This window comes from Phyllobates terribilis, unplaced genomic scaffold (genome assembly GCF_046119375.1).
Source record: "Phyllobates terribilis strain yellow unplaced genomic scaffold, ASM4611937v1 Scaffold_3__8_contigs__length_932513732, whole genome shotgun sequence".
NCBI classification, from domain to species: Eukaryota; Metazoa; Chordata; class Amphibia; order Anura; family Dendrobatidae; genus Phyllobates; species Phyllobates terribilis.
Window position 1 is genome coordinate 675,106,478 of NW_027362763.1, and position 25,600 is coordinate 675,132,077.

Sequence of the window (25,600 nt, forward strand, 5' to 3'; positions counted from 1 at the left end):
TCCAAGCTGTTGGAGGTCTAGTGTGAAGTCTCCACAATCAGTGATGGTTTGGGGAGCCATGTCATCTGCTGGTGTAGGTCCACTGTGTTTTATCAAGACCAAAGTCAGCGCAGCCGTCTACCAGGACATTTTAGAGCACTTCATGCTTCTCTCTGCCGACAAGCTTTTTGGAGATGGAAATGTCATTCTCCAGCAGGACTTGGCCCCTGTCCACACTGCCAAAAGTACCAATACCTGGTTTACACACAACAGTATCACTGTGCTTGATTGGCAGCAAACTCGCCTGACCTTAACCCCATAGAGAATCTATTATAGAGAATCTATGGGGTATTGTCAAGAGGAAGATGAGAGACCCCAGACCCCACAATGCAGACGAGCTGAAGGCGGCTATCAAAGCCACCTGGGCTTCCATAACACCTCAGCAGTGCCACAGGCTGATCGCCTCCATGCCACTTTGCCGCATTGATGCAGTAATTGATGCACAAGTGTAAAAAAATACTTCTTTCTGTATTTTTTCTCTATCGAGGACTTCTCAAAGTTTCAATATCAAGATATCCTTATAAAAAAATGTATCTATTTATTCTCGGGTTGTCCATTAAAAAGAATGATTTCAGAAGGTACATACAATAATTAGTTACAAAGTGATTGTCCATATGTCCATAATTAGCTTAATTGTTGAGATTCACCCATCTTTCCCTGGGATCCTGAATGGTAGATTGCGTCTGTCTGTGTCCAGCACGTGTGTCAGGATGACACCATGTGTCCCTTGGGCCTACATCAGCAGCTGGTTTACACACAAACCCTCGTCCTGTGGAATGGTAAGAAGCCCCCCTGTCTCTAACATGGGCCTTTATTGCACCTGTTATTCCGCATATGGTAATGAACTAAAAATACACACACAAATAGCGCATGTCATCTAGAAACGATGGCTGATGCAATCTTATGTATGGTACAGAACTCAGAATTAAGAATAAAATGAATATCCATAATTAATATTTAACAACAAGGAGCCCTGAAGTATTGAGGGCTTTTACTGAACATACATTTGAGTAGAACAACATTTCGGATTTTAAAATCAGTTTTCTAGCAGTTGATATAAAGTATTCTAATTTGCTGAGATAATGACTTTTGTGTTTTCATTGGCTGTAAGCCATAATCATCGACATCAACAGAAATAAACACTTGGAATAGATCACTCTGTGTGCAATGACTCTATATAATATAGGAGTTTCACTTTTTGTATTGAAGAAGTGAAATAAATTAACTTTTTGATGATATTCTAATTTAGTGAGAGGCATCTGTATATTATTTTTCCATTTATGTTAAAGGGGCTGTCCACTGCTAATTCCGTCTTTGGCGATTTTCTGTTTTTACGCATTTGTTTTTTTCCCACCCTTCTTTGTTTTTACAGTGTTCATTGAGCGTTAAAATGACTATTATGGCAATACCAAATTTATTTCATTTGTGAAAAATTACAAAAATCTATAAACTAAAAATAAATAACAGCAAAACACAACAACTTGGTGTCATTTTCGAAGACCAGTAACATTTTTCAGTCAATGGAGTTGTTTGAGAGCTTTCTTTTCACGTGGCAGGTTGTATCATTTTGGAAAATAGTTGATATTTTGGTCATTTTTTTTAAAATTTGGAATAAGTATGGCAACTGAGAAACATCAAATCTTGAGTTTTGATTCTGTTTTTACTTTGCTCTTGTGTTTTCTACAGAGGTAAAATTACTTTTACGAATGTGGCAATATAAAAAGCCGAAGAGATGATCATACACAGTAATTTTTTTCCCACTTAGACCATTGGTTCGCGTAGAAAAACAATCACATTGACATCGGTCCATGTGCGATCAGTTTTCAGTCCTGAGAGAACATAGACTGAAAATGTCTGTGTGCACTTAGCCTTAGGCCGAATTCAGAAGGCCGTCATAAAAAAAAGGTAATTTTTTTTTTTTTTGCCTAAAACCACATCACTTTTCAGCTTTCTTGGGTGTTTTCAGTTTATTTTATTGGTGATTTCTGATGTTTCTATGAAATCCATGGAGAGATAAAAAGCTAATGCTTTTCAAGGTAAAAACGCTTGCAAAACTCTCTATGGCTATGTTCACATGTTGTGTTTTTGCTGCGTTTTTTTTTCTGCAGGCAAAACCTGCTCTCTTGGCTGTAAAGAAACTGCTTACAAAAACACAGGTTTTGCTGCATTTTTGCACTATTTTTTTCAGGTACATTTGTCTCTTGTGCATGCTGATAAAGTTTAGTGCCGCAAAAAAATACATCATGTAAATTCCTGAGGAGTTTTCTGCACCAAGAATGTAGCAAAACCTGATACCTGCATTTTTTGCTGTGTTTTTGCACTTACTTGTTTTTGCGTATATACAGTACAGACCAAAAGTTTGGACACACCTTCTCATTTAAAGATTTTTCTGTATTTTCATGACTTTGAAAATTGTACATTAAGGCTATGTGCCCACGATGCAGAAATGCTCAGGATTTTTTTCTGAGCTTTTCTGCATCTCCCTGGCAGAAAAAAACGCATGCGGATTGGACATGCAGATGGTACATGCGTTTTCCTGCCAGGGACATGCGAATGTGAAGCGTTCTTCATTGCATTTCCGCATGCGTGTTGACAAGCGCTTTCCAAGTGATTTTAGCATCACTTGGAAAGTGCTTGACAACTCGGTCACACTATATAAATCCATGCAACCGGCATGGATTTATATAGTGTGACCTGAGAGAATGTCAAAAAATAAAAAATAAACCTATACTTACCTTCCGATGGCCCCCGCAGTCTTGCTGCGCTCCTGTGCTGGCTGCCGGCAGATCACAGTACGCTGTACTGAAAGACCTGCCGTCACATGACTATGACGTCAGCGCAGGTCCTACAGTCCTGCGCGAGCTGTAGGCAAGCACAGGGAAGGAGTCCGGGGGCCGTCGGAAGGTGAATATAATCTTTATTTTATATTTTATTCTTTTTTTTACAGCTTTTAATGGTACCTGGGTCTGGAGGAGAGCCTCCTGTCCTCCACACCCGGGTACCATCCGCACATTAGAACGCACCAATTACGCAAGTACAGATGCAGTCTTGCGGAATTGGCACGTTCTAATGCAAGTCAATGGCGGCGAAAACGCAGCACTTCCGCAAAATAATTGGTAGTGCTGAGTTTTTTTCCGCAATGATAATACGCAGCGGAAATTTCCGCAGCACGTGCACAGCACATGCGGATTATGATTGGGGAACATGGCAGGCCTTCTACCATGCGTTTTTTAAGCGTTTCTGCAGCATTTTTTCCGCTGCAGAAACGCTTAAAAAACGCATCGTGGGCACACAGCCTTACACTGAAGGCATCAAAACTATGAATTAACACGTGGAATCATATACTTAACAAGAAAGTGTGAAACAACTGAAAATATGTCTTATATTCTAGTTTCTTCAAAGTAGCCACCTTTTGCTTTGATGACTGCTTTGCACACTCTTGGCATTCTCTTGATGAGCTTCAAGAGGTAGTCACCGAAAATGATCTTCCAACAATCTTGAAGGAGTTCCCAGAGATGCTTAGCACTTGTTGGCCCTTTTGCCTTCACTCTGCGGTCCAGCTCACCCCAAACCATCTCGATTGGGTTCAGGTCTGGTGACTATGGAGGCCAGGTCATCTGGCGTAGCACCCCATCACTCTCCTTCTTGGTCAAATAGCCCTTACACAGCCTGGAGGTGTGTTTGGGGTCATTGTCCTGTTGAAAAATAAATGATAGTCCAACTAAATGCAAACCAGATGGAATAGCATGCCGCTGCAAGATGCTGTGGTAGCCATGCTGGTTCAGTATGCCTTCAATTTTGAATAAATCCCCAACAGTGTCACCAGCAAAGCACCCCCACACCATCACACCTCCTTCTCCATGCTTCACGGTGGGAGCCAGGCATGTAGAGTCCATCCGTTCACCTTTTCTGCATCGCACAAAGACACGGTGGTTGGAACCAAAGACCTCAAATTTGGACTCATCAGACCAAAGCACAGATTTCCACTGGTCTAATGTCCATTCCTTGTGTTCTTTAGCCCAAACAAGTCTCTTCTGCTTGTTGCCTGACCTTAGCAGTGGTTTCCCAGCAGCTATTTTACCATGAAGGCCTGCTGCACAAAGTCTCCTCTTAACAGTTGTAGAGATGTGTCTGCTGCTAGAACTCTGTGTGGCATTGACCTGGTCTCTAATCTGAGCTGCTGTTAACCTGCGATTTCTGAGGCTGTTGACTCGGATAAACTTATCCTCAGAAGCAGAGGTGACTCTTGGTCTTCCTTTCCTGGGGCGGTCCTCATATGAGCCAGTTTCTTTGTAGCGCTTGATGGTTTATGCAACTGCACTTGGGGACACTTTCAAAGTTTATCCAATTTTTCGGACTGACTGACCTTTATTTCTTAAAGTAATGATGACCACTCGTTTTTCTTTACTCAGAATTTGTATTATGGCAAGAAAAAAGCAGCTAACAGTCTATTCAGTAGGACTATCAGCTGTGTATCCACCTGACTTTTGCACAACACAACTGATGGTTCCAACCCCATTTATAAGGCAAGAAACCCATTTATTAAACCTGACAGGGCACACCTGTGAAGTGAAAACCATTTCCGGTGACTACCTCTTGAAGCTCATCAAGAGAATGCCAAGAGTGTGCAAAGCAGTCATCAAAGCAAAAGGTGGCTACTTTGAAGAACCTAGAATATAAGACATATTTTCAGTTGTTTCACACTTTTTTGTTAAGTATATAATTCCACATGTGTTAATTCATAGTTTTGATGCCTTCAGTGTGAATGTACAATTTTCATAGTTATGAAAATACAGAAAAATCTTTAAATGAGGTGTGTTCAAACTTTTGGTCTGTACTGTATATGTGTGTGTATATATATATATATGTGTGTGTGTATATATATGTGTATGTATATATATGTGTGTGTATATATATGTGTGTATGTATATATATATGTGTATGTATATATGTGTGTGTATGTATATATGTGTGTGTGTATATATGTGTGTGTATATATATATATATGTGTGTGTATACAGTATATATATATTTGTGTGTATATAAAGTATATATGTGTGTGTATGTATATATGTGTGTGTATATATGTGTATGTATATATATATATGTGAGAGTATGTATGCTTATATATATATATATATATATATATATATATATATATATATATATATATATATATATACACACACACACACACACACACACATATATTAGTGCCCCTTGTACATTTATGAGGTGTTTTTATATATTACCACTTGTAAAGAGGGCAGCTTGGCATATGACTGGAAATGTACAAAGTGTGTATAATTTATATACATATTTATTTTACTGTGTGTATATATGTACATATATATATATATATATATTACTACTTGTAAAAGAGCAGTTTGGAATATGAGGCAACTACAACAATAAAATGGAGGATAATGTATGACTGAAAATGCACAAAGTGTGTATAAATTATATATATAGATCTATCTATCCATCTATCTACACTCTGTACATTTCCAGTCATACATTATTCTCCATTTTATTGTGATTCTTGTAATTGCCTGCCTCATATGAGACCGAGCTACTCTCTTACAAGAGGTCGCACCTGCTCCTATAACTTCTTATGGGAGAGGGTAAAATCAATGTTAAACATGCTGTCCTCTATGAAGGGCTCTGGTCTCCATTTTGTTGAAGCCGTCCAATCCTAGCGGGGGGCGTGGCTACAGTTGGGCGGGCGCAGCAGGAGGAGCTCTAGCCTCTTGTAGCCATTTTGAGAGATGTTGTGTAAAGGGTGGACCTGGGTTTTTCTCTGTCTGAGGGAGAAATGTGATTTGAAGTAGAGAGGGAATAAATTGCTAGACCTAAAAGAACAATCAGAAACAGAGTTCACAATTAATGATATGACAGAGCAGACAGGACAGCGCATACTAAATATGTCAGGAAACCAGTGATATATGTAATGGAGGCATCGCTGAGGGAAAATAGTAACGGCCATATAATGTACAAACTGGCAGGAAACTACAGATATCCCAGTAATGGAGGACATGCAGCCCTTCTCTGAGGAAAGTGTGTGATGAGCAGAAATGAGGGAACATTAATGCTAAATCTAAGAGGCCTGAATATATTACACACTTCCTGACAGGAGGCTGTAAACATACAGATAATGGAGGACGTGGAGCACGTCTGAGGGAAAATAACTGACAGAAACTAGGAAAAGAGCAGCCAGTATACGCTGTATACAGTATGAGGGAGATGGCTGCATATAGCAGCAATATGTAATGGAGGATGATGGCAGTGGGGGCTTTGCCATAAAATTTTAAAACTTTTTTTAAAAAAAATGCGCAAGTCTGTTAATTTTAATAAAAATAGGTTCATGCGACATCAAACTGGAAAATCCTACATGCGTAGCAAGAAAACAATGCAAATAATTCACTTACTTATTGCAAAGTGGGTGACAAAATAAATTTTTACTTAATGTGTGCTTCGTAAGGCAGAACTCGTCTAACCCCTGCCTATAAAAGTAATAAAGAAAACACTCCCTAATCTGGAATAAATTAATTTTAATAGATTTTGGTTTATCAAATATTGTGGTTTTTAGATGAGTATATATTATTAGAATGGAGAATATGGAGGAGAAAAACCTGAAATAAAATACTACAAAAATATGATCAACCTCTTGAAGGAACATTACAATCCAGTAATTTTATTTTTTGTCGCACATCAGTAATTAAATGAGGTTTTTACATCTTGACGCTGGTGTTTCTTCCCCAACTATGATGTTTATTAAACTGAATTTTTAAACAAAAAATATTTGGGACAAGTTTTTTCATTGTTTCCCCCCACCCCCCCAGTTAGAGAACCAAAACGAATTGCCTTCGCCATATAAGAAGTGCCCTTTTTTTCTTTTCCCCACAGGATGAGCTATATTTTTTTAGTGCTGCTATGTTTGAATGCATTTATTTCATGGTATTCCCACATTTAAATGCTATCAGTTATCCAAGCAGGTGGATTTTCCGTGACAAATATTGGGACAACTTTAACTTGTGGGAATACACCTGTAATACCAATTTTTTGTAAAAAAAAAAAATTATGCAGTTCATCACATAGTATAATTAACATTTTAGTTTAACCCTTTCACCCCCGGGCCATTTTCTGTTTTTGAGTTTTCGTTTTTTGCTACCCTTGTTCCCAGAGCCATAGCGTTTTTATGTTTTGGTCAATATGGTCGTGTGAGGGCTTATTTTTTGCGGGACGAGTTGTACTTTTCAACGCCATTACTAGTTTTACCATATCGTATACGGGAAAACGGGAAAAAAATTCCAAGCGCGGTGAAATTGCAAAAAAAGTGCAATACCACAGATGTTTTTTTTTTTTTTTCTACCACGTTCACTGAATGCTAAAACTGACCTGCCATTATTATTCTCCAGGTCATTACGAGTTCGTAGACACCTAACATGTATAGGTTCTTTTTTATTTAAGTCGTGAAAAAAAAATTCCAAAGTTTTGTAAAAAAAAAAAAATGGTGCCATTTTCCGAGACCCGTAGCGTCTCCATTTTTTGGGATATGGGGCCAGGTGAGGGCTTTTTTTTTGCGCACTGAGCTCAAGTTTTATTGATGCTATTTTGGGGTAGATCTGATGTTTTGATCGCCCGTTATTGCATTTTATTGCAATTTTGCGGCAACCAAAAAACGTAATTCTGGCGTTTAGAATTTTTTTCTCGTTACGCCGTTTACCAATCGGATTCTTTTTTTATATTGATAGATCGGGCGATTCTGAACGCGGCGATACCAAATATGTGTATGTGTTTTTTTTTTTATTATTATTTTATTTTGAATGGGGCGAAAGGGGGGTGATTTAAACTTTTATTTTTTTTAATATTTTTTAAAACATTTTTTTTCACTTTTTGCATGCTTCTATAGTCTCCATAGGAGACTAGATGCAGCACTTGTTTGATCGGCTCTGCTACATACAGGGGACGAGCAGATCCCCTGCATGCAGCAGAAATGGTCCTGTGCTATGAGCGCCGACCACTATGTGGCGCTCATAGCGACTAGCTCATGACAACAACAGGCGTCTGCTGCAGACCCTGGGTTGTCATGCACGCCCATCGGTGACCCGCGATCACGTGACGGGGTCGCCGATGGGCGGGGCTTAGGACGCGCTTCCAGGAAGCGCGCGTTAAATGCCGCTGTTGGAGATTGACAGCGGCATTTAACATGTTAACAGCCACGGGTGGATCGCGATTCCACCCGCGGCTGTTGCGGGCACATGTCAGCTGTAATAATCAGCTGACATGTGCTCCGTTCAGTGCGGGCTCACTGCCGGAGCCCTCACTGAACCGTGGGTGATGACATAGGACGTATTAATTCGCCCTATGTCGTAAAGGGGTTAATTCTATGAGTTATATTCTGTTAAGGACAAAACTATCAATCTATTAGAAAAAACGTTTCGGTTCATAGAACCTTTTTCAAGCAGAGTAAAAGTGCAAGTAGTGAAGTATATATAGGTCCGAAGGTGAAATTTCATAATTACAATCCATCAATACATATTATACATTCATAGTGAATCAATAAATAATACATGCATAAAAATATCACATAGTGTACAAACAGTGATACAATAATATACCTGAAAATCATTTCCATTATCATAATTTATAGTCTATGTAAAGTGCTTAGTACCTTAATTGTCAATAAATAATCACAGGTGCAAATCTTGATGTGTGGATACGACTCACCTAACAATAATCATGCATGGTATATAAAATGTTTATGCCACGCTACTCTCAGCGTCCTCTAGATACAACTGCGCAGGTCCCTCGTAGTGAGACACACACTTCTGTCAGCTGACCAGAGTGAGATCAGTCCGCCCATACTCTGACGTCACCGGGCATGCGCTCCTCATCCGCAGTGCCTCAGACGCCATCTTTGAAGTGGTTGCTCCCAAGACAAGAAAACCGCCTCCAGCTGTATCGTCATCGATCATGCGCATTATCAGTATTCCATTATAAACATAATTTTCAAAGCATTTATTCACACTATTGCGCTTGCTTTCCATCTAATCGACATTATAGACAGCATCCTAATTAGAAGGATCATTTGTATTTCTATATTGTAGATAGATTCAATATTAGCAAACCAGTTCCGCTATTCCATATTTAGAAATGTTCTGAGAAATAATTTTTATATATAATATCCACATCACTATTCCATGGAATTAACTATCCCTAGGTGCATTCCATGGAAGGTCAAAGGTTAGAGGCAGAATCGTCTTCAGATCCCTCCCTCTTCCCCAACCCAAGTGATTTATTGGACCTTCCATAATCGACTACTCTCTATATGCAGGGACATAGTTGCCCTTCATAGATAAGGCTTTTTTCATTTTTTACCATTATATGGAGCAACATAATCACTCTGTTACTTATTCAAAAAATAATTTATCACAAAACATTATTCTTCAAAGACAAATTTTTTTTTCCATGAATTACATGATTGGAAAAAATATATACCAAAAAATCTCATGCATGCCATTGCAAGATGAGTCGCCTCCCCCAGATTTTGGCACTTGCACTTTATGCTGGCACATAGAACTATTGTATGCACATATACACCTGCTGCTATTAATCAATTGGATAAAGGGGTATACAATAATCTTTGTGAAATGATCTGGGCATTTGCATTTTATATATATACTTACATGCATATAGATGCATATACACTGCTCAAAAAAATAAAGGTGCCTGCAATATCCTTTATCATGACCGGTTTGGCAGTGGGTCAGTAATGGTCTGGAGTGGGAATTCTTGAGGGTCGCACAGCCCTCCATGTGCTCGCCAGAGGTAGCCTGACTGCCATTAGGTACCGAGATGTGATCCTCAGACCCCTTGTGAGACCATATGCTGGTGCGGTTGGCCCTGGGTTCCTCCTAATGCAGGACAATGCCAGACCTCATGTGGCTGGAGTGTGTCAGCAGTTCCTGCAAGATGAAGGCATTGAAGCTATGGACTGGCCCGCCCGTTCCCCAGACCTGAATCCAATTGAGCACATCTGGGACATCATGTCTCGCTTCATCCACCAACGTAACGTTGCACCACAGACTGTCCAGGAGTTGGTGGATGCTTTTGTCCAGGTCTGTGAGGAGATTCCACAGGAGACCATCCGCAACCTCCCGCAACCTCATCAGGAGCATGCCCAGGCGTTGTAGGGAGGTCATTCAGGCACGTGGAGGCCACACACAATACTGAGCCTCATTTTGACTTGTTTTAAGGACATTACATCAAAGTTGGATCAACCTGTAGTGTGTATTTCCACTTTAATTTTGGGGGTGACTCCAAATCCAGGCCGCAATTGGTTAATAAATTTGATTTCCATTGATGATTGTTGTGTGATTTTGTTGTCAGCACATTCAACTTTGTACAGAACAAAGTATTCAATGAGAATATTTAATTCATTCAGATCTAGGATGTGTTATTTGAGTGTTCCCTTTATTTTTTTGAGCAGTGCATATGCTTTCTATTGACTGTACACTGCTCTGTGGGCACACTCAGCAGGAGCTGTGAACATCTTTTTTTTTTTTTTGAGATAGGTGGGGGTCTCAGGACCCGGCCCCCAACCAATTTGCTTACAATTAAAGCAAACATTTAGTGGCTCTTTAATTATATAGCTTTATATAGTACAGTCATGGCCAAAAGTATTGATAATGAGACAAATAGTAATTTTTCCAAAGTTTACTGCTTCATTTTTGGTAATGGCAATTTGCATATACTCCTGAATGTCAAAGAGTGATCAGCTTAGCAGCAATTACTGTACTTGCAAAGTCAATATTTGCCCAGAAAATGAACTTTAACCCCCAAAACACATTTCAACATCATTGCAGTCCTGCCTTAAAAGGAGCAGCTAACATCGTTTTAGTGATTGATCCATTAACACAGGTGTGGGTGTTGATGAGGACAGGGCTGGCGATCAATCAGTCATGATTAAGTAAGAATGACATCACTGCACACTTTAAAAGGAGACTGGTTCTTGGTATCATTGTTTCTCTTCAGTTAACCATGGTTATCTCTAAAGAAACACGTGCAGCCATCATTGCACTGCACAAAAATGGCCTAACAGGGAAGAGTATCGCAGCTACAAAGATTGCACCTCAGTCAACAATCTATCGCATTATCAAGAACTTCAAGGAGAGAGCTTCCATTGTTGTCAAAAAGGCTCCAGGGCGCCCAAGAAAGACCAGCAAGCGCCAGGACCGTATCTTAAAACTGTTTCAGCTGCGGGATCGGACTTCCAGCAGTGCCGAGCTTGCTCAGGAATGGCAGCAGGCTGGTGTGAGTGCATCTGCACGCACTGTGAGGCGGAGACTCTTTGAGCAAGGGCTGGTTTCAAGGAGGGCAGCAAAGAAGCCACTTCTCTCCAGAAAAAACATCAGGGACCGACTGATATTCTGCAAAAGGTACAGGGAGTGGACTGCTGAGGACTGGGGCAAAGTCATTTTCTCTGATGAATCCCCTTTTCGATTGTTTGGGACATCTGGAAAACAGCTTATTCGGAGAAGAAGAGGTGAGCGCTACCACCAGTCTTGTCTCATGCCAACTGTAAAGCATCCTGAAACCATTCATGTGTGGGGTTGCTTCTCAGCCAAGGGAATCGGCTCACTCACAGTCTTGCCTAAAAACACAGCCATGAATAAAGAATGGTACCAGAATGTCCTCCAAGAGCAACTTCTCTCAACCGTCCAAGAGCAGTTTGGCGCCCAACAATGCCTTTTCCAGCATGATGGAGCACCTTGCCATAAAGCAAAGGTGATAACTAAATGGCTCATGGAACAAAACATAGAGATTTTGGGTCCATGGCCTGGAAACTCCCCAGATCTTAATCCCATTGAGAACTTGTGGTCAATCATCAAGAGACGGGTGGACAAACAAAAACCAACAAATTCTGGCAAAATGCAAGCATTGATTATGCAAGAATGGACTTTGGTCCAAAAGTTGATTGACAGCATGCCAGGGAGAATTACAGAGGTCTTGAAGAAGAAGGGTCAACACTGCAAATATTGACTTGCTGCATTAACTCATTCTAACTGTCAATATAACCTATTGGTACTCATAATATGATTGCAATTATATTTCTGTATGTGATATAAACATCAGACAAACACTAATAAAAACCAGAGGCCAGCAGATCATGTGAAAATATAATTTTGGTGTCATTCTCAAAACTTTTGGCCATGACTGTATGCTGGTATTATTACATGCAGTTAAGAGCTCTATTGGGAACCAACTCTGAGGCACTGGGTATGAATATTGATGGAATATTTTGTCACCATATAAGCAACTGAAGGAAATTAAAGCAAATTCTGGTTCTGATTGAATTATTACTCATGATCTCATCTTAAGGATTCGAATTTGCCAGCTACGCCTAATTCTGCTAGGAAAATTGATTTGCTAAGAATTGATTTGCTGTTAATCAAAGTCACTCTAAAGCCTCAAATTGCACTGAAAAAGCATGCTTGACACTATTCTCTTTTCCTCATCCCATGACTCTATTCTCTTTTCCTCATCCCATAATCTTGATCTTTGCTGTGCTGTCGCACACACTGTCCAGTTTCTTCAGTGATTTATAACTTTGTCTCCCTATCTCTATGGCTGCGGTGTCAGATGTGACGTTCTCTCACAATCCAGATTCGCCCCAAAATAGCAGTTGCATTTTCTCCCTCTGCTTTTTACAAAGGCTATGATAGTCCCTCAGGACTGGTTGTTCTAGTATCAGGGACTGATTTTATTAATTATTTGAGTTTATAAAAATGTATGTCATTGCTAGTATTAATGTTTGTTGTGAGCGTTACACTAATCTCAAGAGTGTTTATTGGTAATTATAGGAAATCTGTCCAACCAAAAAACTTAAATTACACGATTTATACATTTATATAGGGGACTTAACCCATATAAAAATTATACCTGTAGTGTAGATTTTACTTTACTTCGTTTTAAATAAAAAAACATTTACTGGATATGTAAATGGAGTGGTCTTCTGCCGCTCCACCTTCTCAATTACAATCCTTTGCATCTTCACGGTATGTGCACACGGTGCGGTTTTGATGCGTTTTTTTCCACGCGGAAATGGGCCAGAAACGCATTGCATACCTTATCCCATGACTTCCGATGACATTTTGAAAGTTCTGTGCACATGATCAGGAAGTTTCCTGAGCCGATTTCATGTGCGGAAAAAAACGCAGCACGACTATTGTTTGTGCATTTCCGCATGCATTTTTGCCTATACAATGCATATGAAAAAACGCATGGGAAATCCGCAGGCAAAAACGCCACTCGTCAGCAGTCGATGGGAGCGTCAGCCCCCGCCGCCCCGGGATTACTGGAATCTGGTTAAAGTTATTATGTATCGTTGTAGTAAAGCTTTCTGCTAATCAGAGCGGATTCACCTCATTCTCTTTCTCTAAAGGGAATGTGCTCCAGAATCACTTGATGTCACAGTCAGTACAATGTCCTGTGGTTGTGATATTAATCCAGCAGTAACTGCTCAGGAATTCAATGCTCTTGGTAACACTCTCACAGCGTCATTACAGTATAACAAATAATAATTTACAATATGTTCTGTCATTTTCTAATATATTTTGTGTTTTATTTCCTCACCACCAATTTCTTCCTCATTTCCCAGAGTTGTTTTCATTAATTGCATTCATTTCTTCGCGTCCCTAGACCACCAGGACTATTATCATCTAACCCTAACTATCTACCCATCGCCAGTGAAATAAACAATGACCCTTCCATTACTCAAGACCACCTGTGTTATCATTATTCCTTCTTTTTCTAAAATGACCAGGGATGTTACCATTAATTTATTCATGCCCCTAGACTACCAGGGACAATATCATCTCATCTACTGCGATATAAGGATTGAAATTTCATCATTACCAAAAAACATTAGTGTCATTATTATTACATCTTTATTTACTTAGGGGATTTTATTATTTGTTTTTTTACTACACTAGACCATAAATGACATTACCATTATCTCTCTGACCACATCAGACTTCCAAGGATATGAAAAATAGCCATTTCACTAATCAAGACCTGTATTCTCATCACTTCTAATCTTTCATTTCCTCTTCACTACTACTCTAGACCACCAGGGACAATCATTATCTCCTTTACACAGTTATATCACCAAGAATATATACTATGACTTTTCCACTATTCAAGTCAACAATTGATATTGCTATTTGCCCCTTCATTTCCTCAGACCACCAAGTATATTGTCATTTGTTTCTTCAATAGATGACCATAATCTCCTTCTCCACGTAAGACCACTGATGGTGTTAAAAATAATCCTTTCATTACCCAAGATCTCAAGGGATATCACTATTCACCCCTCTGCATTTCCCCAAGCCACCAGGAATCTTATCATTTGTGTGTTCACTATCCTAGACCACCAAGGACATTACCGTTATCTCTTTCACTTCATTATATATCACTGTGCACTTACTATTGCTCATTTTGCCTTTCTACTCAGTTAATTCTCTTTTCCATTAGGTCTATGACATCATGTGATTAAAAACTGATGAGCTGAATCCTTGTAAGCTCTATGTAGTAACAGAAGGTCAATTTTCGCTACATGAGTCACTACAAAAGTCCCTGGCAGGGGGAGGAGGAGGGAGCAGCTCGGTCCGGAGGTGAAGAGGGGAATGATATATGCAGGGACAAGAGACTTCCTGTTTCTACATAGAGCCGAGAAAAGAGAAGAATTAGGGTAGAAAGGGAAAATGAGCAACTGTAAATACACAGCGCTGTATAATATGATTAAGAAGATAAAAACTTAGATGAGAGGTGGAGGAGTTGGAGGACGAGAAGGAGGGGAGGTGTAAGTGGAGGAGGAGTGCTTCATTAAGTGTAGTTTTCACTCATCCTTTAGCCAATAAGCCAATACTAGCAGCACTAGGCTTGTATCCGCACCCACAGTGGAATTTCGCTTGTTAACATATGACTGACGATTCACGTTTTCTTCCTGCAAATGCTCCCAAGTTTTGCTAATTTTTTTTTGCAATTTTTCCTACACCCCCCACCCACTAAAAGGATGACAAACATGTTGCAGGTACCCAGTAATGAGTGCGCAGGTACCCAGTAATGAGTGCGCAGGTACCCAGTAATGAGTGCGCAGGTGGCCGTGTGTGGCGTCCTGACCTTGATCTTCATCCTATACTTCTCCTCTCAGATGTTTCAATATCGTCAGAAGCTTTTTTTTGCGCTACAGCCATTGTCCTCTGAAGTTCACTGGTGCTTTAAAACTTTGTAATGGAAGCCATGTCGGCGTGGCGACGGCTTAATTAAAGCTGAATTAATCAACTTACTTTGTATTACTTAAACCTAATTAGCTAATTAAGTCTTAGCTAAATAGATGCTAATAGGCTCGGCACAGAGGGCATTTAGCGAGAATGTAGGGACGTGGAAATAGCTTTTGTTGCCCCTAACCTTCAGGTTGTAGCATGCTGACAGCTTAGATACATAAAGTCTCTTCATTTCAATGTGGAATGCAGAGTAGAGTGTGGCCGACTGCAGAGAAGATCACACGGATAAGAAGAGGAACATCAGCATCCAAAATGTAACCCAACTGAAGGTCCAATATCTATGGCAAAGTAGAAATTTCCTTCCAAATTACCATAAGAAAGAGATCACCTCTTAGTGCCTGCAAAAAGTGCAAGAAGTCTGCAAGAGCAGACAAGTCATCTGCAAAGCCAGGAGCCAGTTTATGAAGTGTCATCACAAAGTGACTCCTTGTTCAGACCCACAGCCCCAACACTGCTCACTGGAACCTTTAGTAGTTAGAAATTCTTTTGTAACCAATGCCATCAGTATGTTTTGCAACAATAAGGTTGTGTGAAGGTCTTGAGACAGCTCACTGGTTTTCCCCATCATAAGATGTTTTTTTTTGTGTGGCCCCTTGGTAATGAGACACCTTTTTATATGCCAACAGGTGAACCAGCTGATAATGAAAGATAATATGTGGCAGGATTGCTTTCTAATTATTAATAGATCTTAACCAGTGTCAGGACTTTCAAGGGCTTTTTGTTCCTCTCTTTCTTCATGCGTTCAATACTTTTATTACACATAATTTATCTATGGTGATTTCTTTGCCTGTGCAGATTGGATAGGTTGTTAACGCCATCTGGTGAGAATCTCTTTACTATTTTGTATGTTCCATGTTCCTGCAGCGCCACATTACGCTGTGCCTATTCATACAATGCGTTGTCTTTGTAATAATGGACAAGTCCTCCAGATAACAAGAGACGCCCTTTATAACCACTAGAGATGAGTGGTGTTCGACTAGAACTGTTCGCCAATCTCAAATTCGAGCTGTTTTGGGCGGTGTTCGAGTTGTTCGACGAACCCGAATGATTTGCAAAAAATTCGGCTGTTCGAGGCTATGTTCGATAACTGTTCGTGCACCAAAAGCGTGTCCTGCATGTCTGGCGCTATTTAGAGCACCAATCATGCAGGGATTGTCTGCCACTCACTGTAATGCCACAGCCATGGTGGTTGTGGCATTAGAGTGATTGCCCAAATCGATGGGAACTGTGCTCACAGTGAAACATGAAAAGCCGGCAATTCAGCAGCGGTACACCGGTACCCGACAATTTAGAACCGAAAGAATAGAGCTTCACACATAGATTAGATAGATAGAAACATGACAGTCACATATATATGAAGTACAGTGACAGTGTTGCTTACTGTACTTGTCATTTAGTGTAAAGGATTTATAAAAAAAAATATTAGTGTTTTCATGCACTGTCTCTTTAAAAAAGCCGGCCGGCAATTCAGCATCTGTACCCGACAATTTATAACAGACAGAATAGAGCTTCACACATAGATTAGATAGATAGAAACATGTCAGTCACATATATATGAAGTACAGTGACAGTGTTGATTACTGTACTTGTCATTTAGTGTTAAAATAAAGGATTTATTTAAAAAAAAATTGGCGTGGGATCCCCCATAATTTTAGTCTCTAGTGGAGGTTAAGCAGACGGCTGGGGCAGATGTTTGAAGCCTGGGAAGGGGTAATACCCACGGAGCTTCCCAGGCTACTAATATCAGCCGCCAGCTGAATGCCTAGCCTTTACTAGCTATTAAAATGGGGGACCCCCCAAAAAATTGACGTGGGGTCCCCCCTATTTTAATAGCTAGCAAAGGCTAGGCAGACAGCTGGGGGCTGATATTAATAGCCCAGGAAGGGTGCCATGAATATTGGCCCCCTCCCAGGCTAGAAACACCAGCCGTCAGCCGCCCCAGAAGTGGCACATCCATAGGATGCGCCAATTCTGGCACTTAGCCTCGCTCTTCCCACTGCCCTGTAGCGGTGGCAGTGGGGTAATAGGGCTGGGGTTGATGTCAGCTTATAATGCCAGCTGACATCAAGCCCAGGTTAGTAATGGAGAGGCGTCTATAAGACACCCCCATTACTAACCCCATAGTCAAAGTTAAAAAAAAACACAAACACCCAGAATAAAGTCCTTTAATTGAAATAAAGACACAATTCTTTATTGTTCTAAATTAAACCATACTTACAATCACGCCCATTCCAGCTGAAGCCAACGATCCCCTGCAATAAAAGAAAAATAATAAAGCAACATAATCCTTACCTTCCCATGGTTCCCACGACAGCTTCAGCTCTGCTACATCGAGATGACAGACTGGACCGCAGCAGAAAGCTGCCATCCAGCCTGTCATCCCGCAAACACTGAGAAGCGCAGGCTTGCTTGCGCTGCTCAGCGTCTCTCTGTGACGGCATCCAGATGAGCCGAGTTCATGTCCAATGAACTCGGCTCACCTCATGCACGTCACTGACAGCGTGGGAGAATTCTCCTGCACTCAGCGCTTCAGCGTGAGAATTCTCCCACGCTGAAGCGCTGAGTGCAGGAGAATTTTCCCACGCTGTCAGTGACGTGCATAAGGTGAGCTCATGTCCAATGAACTCAGCTCACCTCCTGCACGTCACTGACAGCGTGGGAGAATTCTCCTGCACTCAGCGCTTCAGTGTGAGAATTCTCCCACGCTGAAGCGCTGAGTGCAGGAGAATTTTCCCACGCTGTCAGTGACGTGCATGAGGTGAGCCGAGTTCATTGGACATTAACTCGGCTCATCTGGATGCCCTCACAGAGAGACACTGTGGAGCGCAAGCAAGCCTGCGCTTCTCAGTGTCTGCGGGATGACAGGCTGGATGGCAGCGTTCTGCTGCGGTCCAGCCTGTCATCTCGATGTAGCAGAGCTGAAGCTGTCATGGGAACCATGGAAAGGTAAGGATGATGTTGCTTTATTATTTTTCTTTTATTTCAGGAGATCGTTGGCTTCAGCTGGAATGGGCGTGATGGTAAGTATGGTTTAATTTAGAACAATAAAGAATTGTGTGTTTATTTCAATTAAAGGACTTTTTTTCTGGGTGTTGTGTTTTTTTTAAATACTTTACTAGAAATTCATGGTGGTCATGTCTAATATTGGCGTGACCCCATGAATTTCGGGCTTATGGCCAGCTGATAATGCCAAGCTGGCCCTAACCCCTTTATTACCCAGTGAGCCACCGCATCAGGGCCCTGGATGAGTTGGGTACAGCGCCAGAAGATGGCGCTTCTATGAACGCGCCATTTTCCGGGGTGGCTGCGGACTGCAATTTGCAGCGGGGTGGCCCAGAAAGCTTGGGACTCCCTGCGCTGCGGATTCCAGCCCCCAGCTGCCTAGTTGTACCTGGCTGGACACAAAAACAGGGCGAAGCCCCACGTCAATTTTCTTTAAATTATTTCATGAAATAATTAAGAAAAAAAGGGCTTCCCTATATTGTTGTGTCCGGCCAGGTACAAATAGGCAGCTGGTGGTTGGGGGCAGCCCGTTCCTGCCTGCTGTACCTGACTGGACACAAATATAGTGCGAAGCCCCACGTCAATTTTTTTTTAATTATTTCATGAATTTCCTGAAATAATTTAAAAAAATTGAAGTGGGGCTTCGCACTATATTTGTGTCCAGCCAGGTACAGCAGGCAGGAACGGGCTGCCCCCAACCACCAGCTGCCTATTTGTACCTGGCCGGACACAACAATATAGAGAAGGCCTTTTTTTCTTAATTATTTCATGAATTTCATGAAATAATTAAAAAAAATTGAAGTGGGGCTTCGCACTATATTTGTGTCCAGCCAGGTACAGCAGGCAGGAACGGGCTGCCCCCAACCACCAGCTGACTATTTGTGCCTGGCCGGACACAACAATATAGGGAAGGCCTTTTTTTCTTAATTATTTCATGAAGTTCATGAAATAATTAAAAAAAAAATACGTGGGGCTTCGCCCTATTTTTGTGTCCAGCCAGGTACAACTAGGCAGCTGGGGGCTGGAATCTGCAGCGCAGGGAGGCCCAAGCTTTCTGGGCCCCCCCCGCTGCAAATTGCAGTCCGCAGCCACCCCGGAAAATGGCGCGTTCATAGAAGCGCCATCTTCTGGCGCTGTACCCAACTCATCCAGGGCCCTGGTGCGGTGGCTCACTGGGTAATAAAGGGGTTAGGGCCAGCTTGGTATTATCAGCTGGCCCCAAGCCCAAAATTCATGGGGTCACGCCAGTATTAGACATGACCGCCATGAATTTCTAGTAAAGTATTTAAAAAAAACACAACACCCAGAATAAAGTCCTTTAATTGAAATAAACACACAATTCTTTATTGTTCTAAATTAAACCATACTTACCATCACACCCATTCCAGCTGAAGCCAACGATCTCCTGCAATAAAAGAAAAATAATAAACCAACCTCATCCTTACCTTTCCATGGTTCCCACGACAGCTTCAGCTCTGCTACATCGAGATGACTGGCTGGACCGCAGCAGAACGCTGCCATCCAGCCTGTCATCCCGCGGACACTGAGAAGCGCAGGCATGCTTGTGCTCCTCACTGTCTCGCTGTGACGGCATAAAGATGAGCCGAGGTCATGTCCAATGAACTCGGCTCACCTCATGCACGTCACTGACAGCGTGGGAAAATTCTCACGCTGAAGTGCTGAGTGCAGGAGAATTCTCCCACGCTGTCAGTGACGTGCATGAGGTGAGCTCATGTCCAATGAACTCAGCTCACATCATGCACCTCACTGACAGCGTGGGAAAATTCTCCTGCACTCAGCGCTTCAGCGTGAGAATTTTCCCACGCTGTCAGTGACGTGCATGAGGTGAGCCGAGTTCCTTGGACATGACCTCGGCTCATCTTTATGCCGTCACAGCGAGACAGTGCGGAGCGCAAGCATGCCTGCGCTTCTCAGTGTCTGCGGGATGACAGGCTGGATGGCAGCTTTCTGCTGCGGTCCAGCCAGTCATCTCGATGTAGCAGAGCTGGAGCTGTCCTGGGAACCATGGAAAGGTAAGGATGATGTTGGTTTATTATTTTATTTTTATTACAGGAGATCGTTGGCTTCAGCTGGAATGGGCGTGACGGTAAGTATGGTTTAATTTAGAACAATAAAGAATTGTGTCTTTATTTCAATTAAAGGACTTTATTCTGGGTGTTTGTGTTTTTTTTAACTTTGACTATGGGGTTAGTAATGGGGGTGTCTTATAGACGCCTCTCAATTACTAACCTGGGCTTGATGTCAGCTGGCATTATAAGCTGACATCAACCCCAGCCCTATTACCCCACTGCCACCGCTACAGGGCAGTGGGAAGAGCGAGGCTAAGTGCCAGAATTGGCGCATCCTATGGATGCGCCATTTCTGGGGCGGCTGACGGCTGGTGTTTCTAGCCTGGGAGGGGGCCAATATTCATGGCACCCTTCCTGAGCTATTAATATCAGCCCCCAGCTGTCTGCCTAGCCTTTGCTAGCTATTAAAATAGGGGGGACCCCACGTCATTTTTTTGGGGGGGTCCCCCATTTTAATAGCTAGTAAAGGCTAAGTATTCAGCTGGGGGCTGATATTAGTAGCCTGGGAAGCTCCGTGGGTATTACCCCCTTCCGAGGCTTCAAACATCTGCCCCAGCCGTCTGCTTAACCTCCGCTAGAGCCTAAAATTATGGGGGATCCCACGCCAATTTTTATTTTAATAAATCCTTTATTTTAACACTAAATGACAAGTACAGTAACCAACACTGTCACTGTACTTATTATAAATGTGACTGACATGTTTCTATCTATCTAATCTATGTGTGATGCTCTATCTTTCTGTTCTAAATTGTTGGGTACCGCTGCTGAATTGCCGGCCGGCTTTTTTAAAGAGACAGTGCATGAAAACACTATTATTTTTTTAAATAAATCCTTTACACTAAATGACAAGTAAAGTAAGCAACACTGTCACTGTACTTATTATATATGTGACTGACATGTTTCTATCTATCTAATCTATGTGTGAAGCTCTATTCTTTCTGTTCTAAATTGTCGGGTACAGATGCTGAATTGCCGGCCGGCTTTTTTAAAGAGACGGTGCATGAAAACACTAAGATTTTTTTTAATAAATCCTTTACACTAAATGACAAGTGCAGTAACCAACACTGTCACTGTGCTTCTTATATGTGTGACTGACATGTTTCTATCTTTCTAATCTATGTGTGATGCTCTATTCCTTCTTGTCTAAATTGTCGGGTACCGGTGTATGCCGCTGCTGAATTTGCCGGCCGGCTTTTTTAAAGAGAGTGTCTTCTGAGCAGTTTGTCAGCTTTTGGACACCTTTGCAGGTGTTTTCTATGTGTTTCTATGTGTTTTTGTTTGCCTGCCATTGGTTTTAACGGTGTTCGACGGTGTTCTAAGGTGTTCGACGAACAGTTCGACGAACAGTTCCTCGAACATCCCGGTGTTCGACGAACCGAACCGAACCCGAATACTACGGGGGTGGCTCAACACTAATAACCACTCTCCAAGAGAGGAAACTCCTGGAGATGAGACCTCCCGTCCCCTAACACAGAATGACCTAGTAGGGCACAGGGATCGCATGGACGGTTTATATTCTATTTATCTTTGTGCCAGAATGGCTTTTTTTGTGTGGAGTCCTAAGGAAGTTTATGTTGTTTAATAAATCTTTCTGTTGCATCGAGAGACTTTGTACCTGTATGAACGCTGCCAGCTGCCTGAAAGTGAGCAGATCCCTACAATGAGTTATATCATTTCCCATCTGACACTTTTATTAAAGTCATTTTCAGCCCTTTCTTTGTAGTTATTTGCTTTCTGACACAATTTACAGGGGCACTCAATGTCTGGCAACAATTACAAGGGCATTCAATATCTGAGAACATTCATTGGGTTCTCTAGGTCTGGTACTGTTAACCGGGGCATTCTCTGGCAAATACTGTTAACAGGGGCATTCTATTGTGATATTGTTAACCGCGGGGCATTCTCTGGCAAATACTGTTAACGGGGGGCATTCTGTTGTGATACTGTTAACTGGGGCATTCTATTGTGATACTGTTAACGGGGGCATTCTATTGTGATACTGTTAACGGAGGCATTCTATTGTGATACTGTTAAGGGGGCATTCTATTGTGATAATGTTAACGGGGGCATTCTATTGTGATACTGTTAAGGGGGCATTGTATTGTGATACTGTTAACGGGGGCATTCTATTGTGACACTTAACGGGGGCATTATATTGTGATATTGTATTGTGATATTGTTAATGGGGGTTTTATACCGTGATATTGTTAACGGGGGCATTCTATTGTGATACATACTGTCAACGGGGGCATTCTATTGTGATATTGTTAACGGGGGCATTATATTATACGGTCAACGGAAGCATTCTCTGGCTGATACTGTTAACGGACATTCTATTGTGATACTGTTAAAGGGGGCATTCTATTGTGATACTGTTAACGGGGGCATTCTATTGTGATACTCTTAATGGAGGCATTCTATTATGATACTGTTAATGGGGCATTCTCTCTCTGAGGCCACGGCCTCACTATCAGTATTTGGTCAGTATTCGGTCAGTATTTTTTCTCAGGTGTGGGAGCCAAAACCAGGTGAGGAACAATCAGAGAGAAGGTTTATTAGAAACAAGTCACCAATTCTGCATTTACTCCTGAGAAAAAATATTGACCGAATACTGATAGTGGGGCCGTGGCCTGATACTGTTGATAGGAGCATTCAATTGTGATACTGTTAACGGGCATTCTATTATGACACTGTTAACGGGCGTTCTATTATGACACTGTTAACGGGCATTCTATTATGACACTGTTACGGGGATATTGTATTATGATACTGTTAACAGGGCATTCTCTCTCTCTGATACTGTTAATGGGGGCATTCTATTGTGATACTGTTAACGGGGGGCATTCATTGGCTCCTCATTTGTATCTATAGACAATCAGTGTCCCCCATGATAAACGATACTTACATTGGGCAGTGATAACTGGTCTGAACTATTAGAATCGTGGCCATAATTGCTGCGTATAAACAATATTAGTAAAGTAGTGCACCCAATGTATAACAGTGTCACTTTTTGTTACTGAAAAAAAAGTTGAAGAAACCAGCTTCCAAAGTGCAAATATTTATTGAAGCAAATCCACGCAGTTTAAAAATTTCCAAATTACATCGGGGAATCTCACATGGAAAAAACGCAACGCGTTTCGAACACAGAGCTGTGTTCTTTGTCAAAGCTTTGACAAAGAACACAGCTCTGTGTTCGAAACACGTTGGCCACACGTACCCGTGCTTCCTTCCAAAGCCTACAGCAATCAGGTGAGCTGAATCTACTTTCCTCTTTTTTCACTTTTTGTTACTGTTTTTGGAGGCATCCTTGTCTTGTTTATAGAGGAAACTCTGTATGGAACTGTATATGGGGAAACACTTTATAAGTACTTGTAGGGAAACCGGCACATTATTTATTAGGTGCCTCTCTCTTGCTGATTAAACTTCACATCACAATCAGAATTAACCCAGTGGAGTAATGTGGGGTACTAGCACCCAAGGCAAGATAAACCCAGTAGTAATGTCCTGAGTGCACCCTTCAGGAAGTATTTACTCCCCATTAGTGACACCTTATAAAGTAATGATGCCACCTTAGTTAGGGGTCTGGTTAGACCTCTGCAGACAGAGGGGGCCGCCACATGCAATGGAGTGCGCCGCCACATCCAATGGAGTGCGCCGATGTCATCCTACCCGACCTGCCTCCGGACAGAAGTTCTTTCGAAATTTTACGCCATTAAGAAACTTGCGCCCCGGGCCCCTGTTTCCCCACAATCCACAAAACCATAGAAACAATAATACTACTAATAGTAATAACCCATGATAGAAATAATAATGGCAGGTGATCACTCGTCCATAAGAGAACACGATTTATTATTTTTTTCTTTTTGTGTTTTTTCCTTCTCTAATAATATCCCAGTCTCACACACAACATATTTCATCCTTTGATAATTTGTGAGTTTTGCTCTTTTCCCCACTCGGTCTGTATTATAAATTCTCGAGGGATGTAGGAGAATAAGATCTAATTTCTCCATCTCACCTCCCTCAGCTTCCTTCTGCCTTTGAAGTAGATGCTTCAGGATCTTGTAGTTGATTTCTGAAGTTGTTGCAGTCATGATGTGGATTATCAAAGATGAGTGGGGTAATGATGACCCCCGAGACCGATCTGAAGACCCATAAACAGTTGGAGATGCACCGTCCCTGCTCTTGATTATGGTGGGACACGGACCTTGCATCATGTATGGCATAAACGCACGTAACGGGGGATTTAATTACCGTATTTTGTGGATTATAAGAATCACCGGATTATAAAACGCACCAATTTGGGGTGCAAAATAGACATTTTTTTTAAATAAAATGGTGTACCTTATAATCCTGGGGGGCAGAGGTCAGAGATACCTGAGATTGGCAGCAGAGGCAGGAGTTGGGCGATGTTGCGTCAGGAGGTTGCCTGCAGCAGCAGCCCTGGGAGTGACGAGCACTGGAGGAATGAGAAGGTGAATATGGCATCTGAATGCGACTCCTGACAGGTTTTGACGTTTCCTCATTTTCTGGATATTTAGGAAGATTTCGACACTCTGCCTATCAGTGTCACCGGAGATCCACGTGGTGAATAATCCCACTGATCATGGATGATTGCCGGAGTCATCAGCGCGGGGGATATCAGCGCGGGGCCGTGGTGTAAGATTAGCGCAGGTATCACACGTCTTATGTGATGTCGATATACTCATCTTCCGAAGGTTTTCTATTGCACACCGAGGTGCGCGGCCAGTCGTCCCGCCATCTATAAGGTCATGTATTAGAGTCAGATCTGGCAAGTAAATGGCACCATTTTTCTTTGTATCTCGAACATGACAAGCCGCTAACATTAAACTCGTAAATCAATTTTTAGCATTTCGCAGCTCATAACATTCAAATGAGGAACACATTATGTCAGTATGATAAACGCCACGCTCTCACTGCCCGTGTAGAATCTGTATTATACTCCAGAGCTGCATTCACAGGCTTTAAAGCTGAAGCCTGCCAGTATTTCTTGGTTCAGGGCCTGTGCAGCCTTTGCTTTGTTTTGGGAGGAATCTTCTCACTAGACACGGTGCTATCATCAGATTTTGGAAGCTATATTATATCAGCTTTTAGGCCTTT

At 41.7% G+C, this 25,600-nt stretch overlaps 1 protein-coding gene across 1 annotated transcript in view; it reads right to left on the reverse strand.

The window, feature by feature from the left end:
* Window positions 1-24,693, reverse strand: part of LOC141258608 (EH domain-containing protein 3-like) — a 96,320-nt gene extending 71,627 nt beyond the window's left edge. Inside the window, exon 1 of the mRNA XM_073673569.1 lies at window positions 24,498-24,693. Coding sequence (XP_073529670.1) covers window positions 24,498-24,693 — 196 coding nt within the window. The remainder of the gene's footprint in view (window positions 1-24,497) is intronic.
* Between the last annotated feature and the right edge of the window lie 907 nt (window positions 24,694-25,600).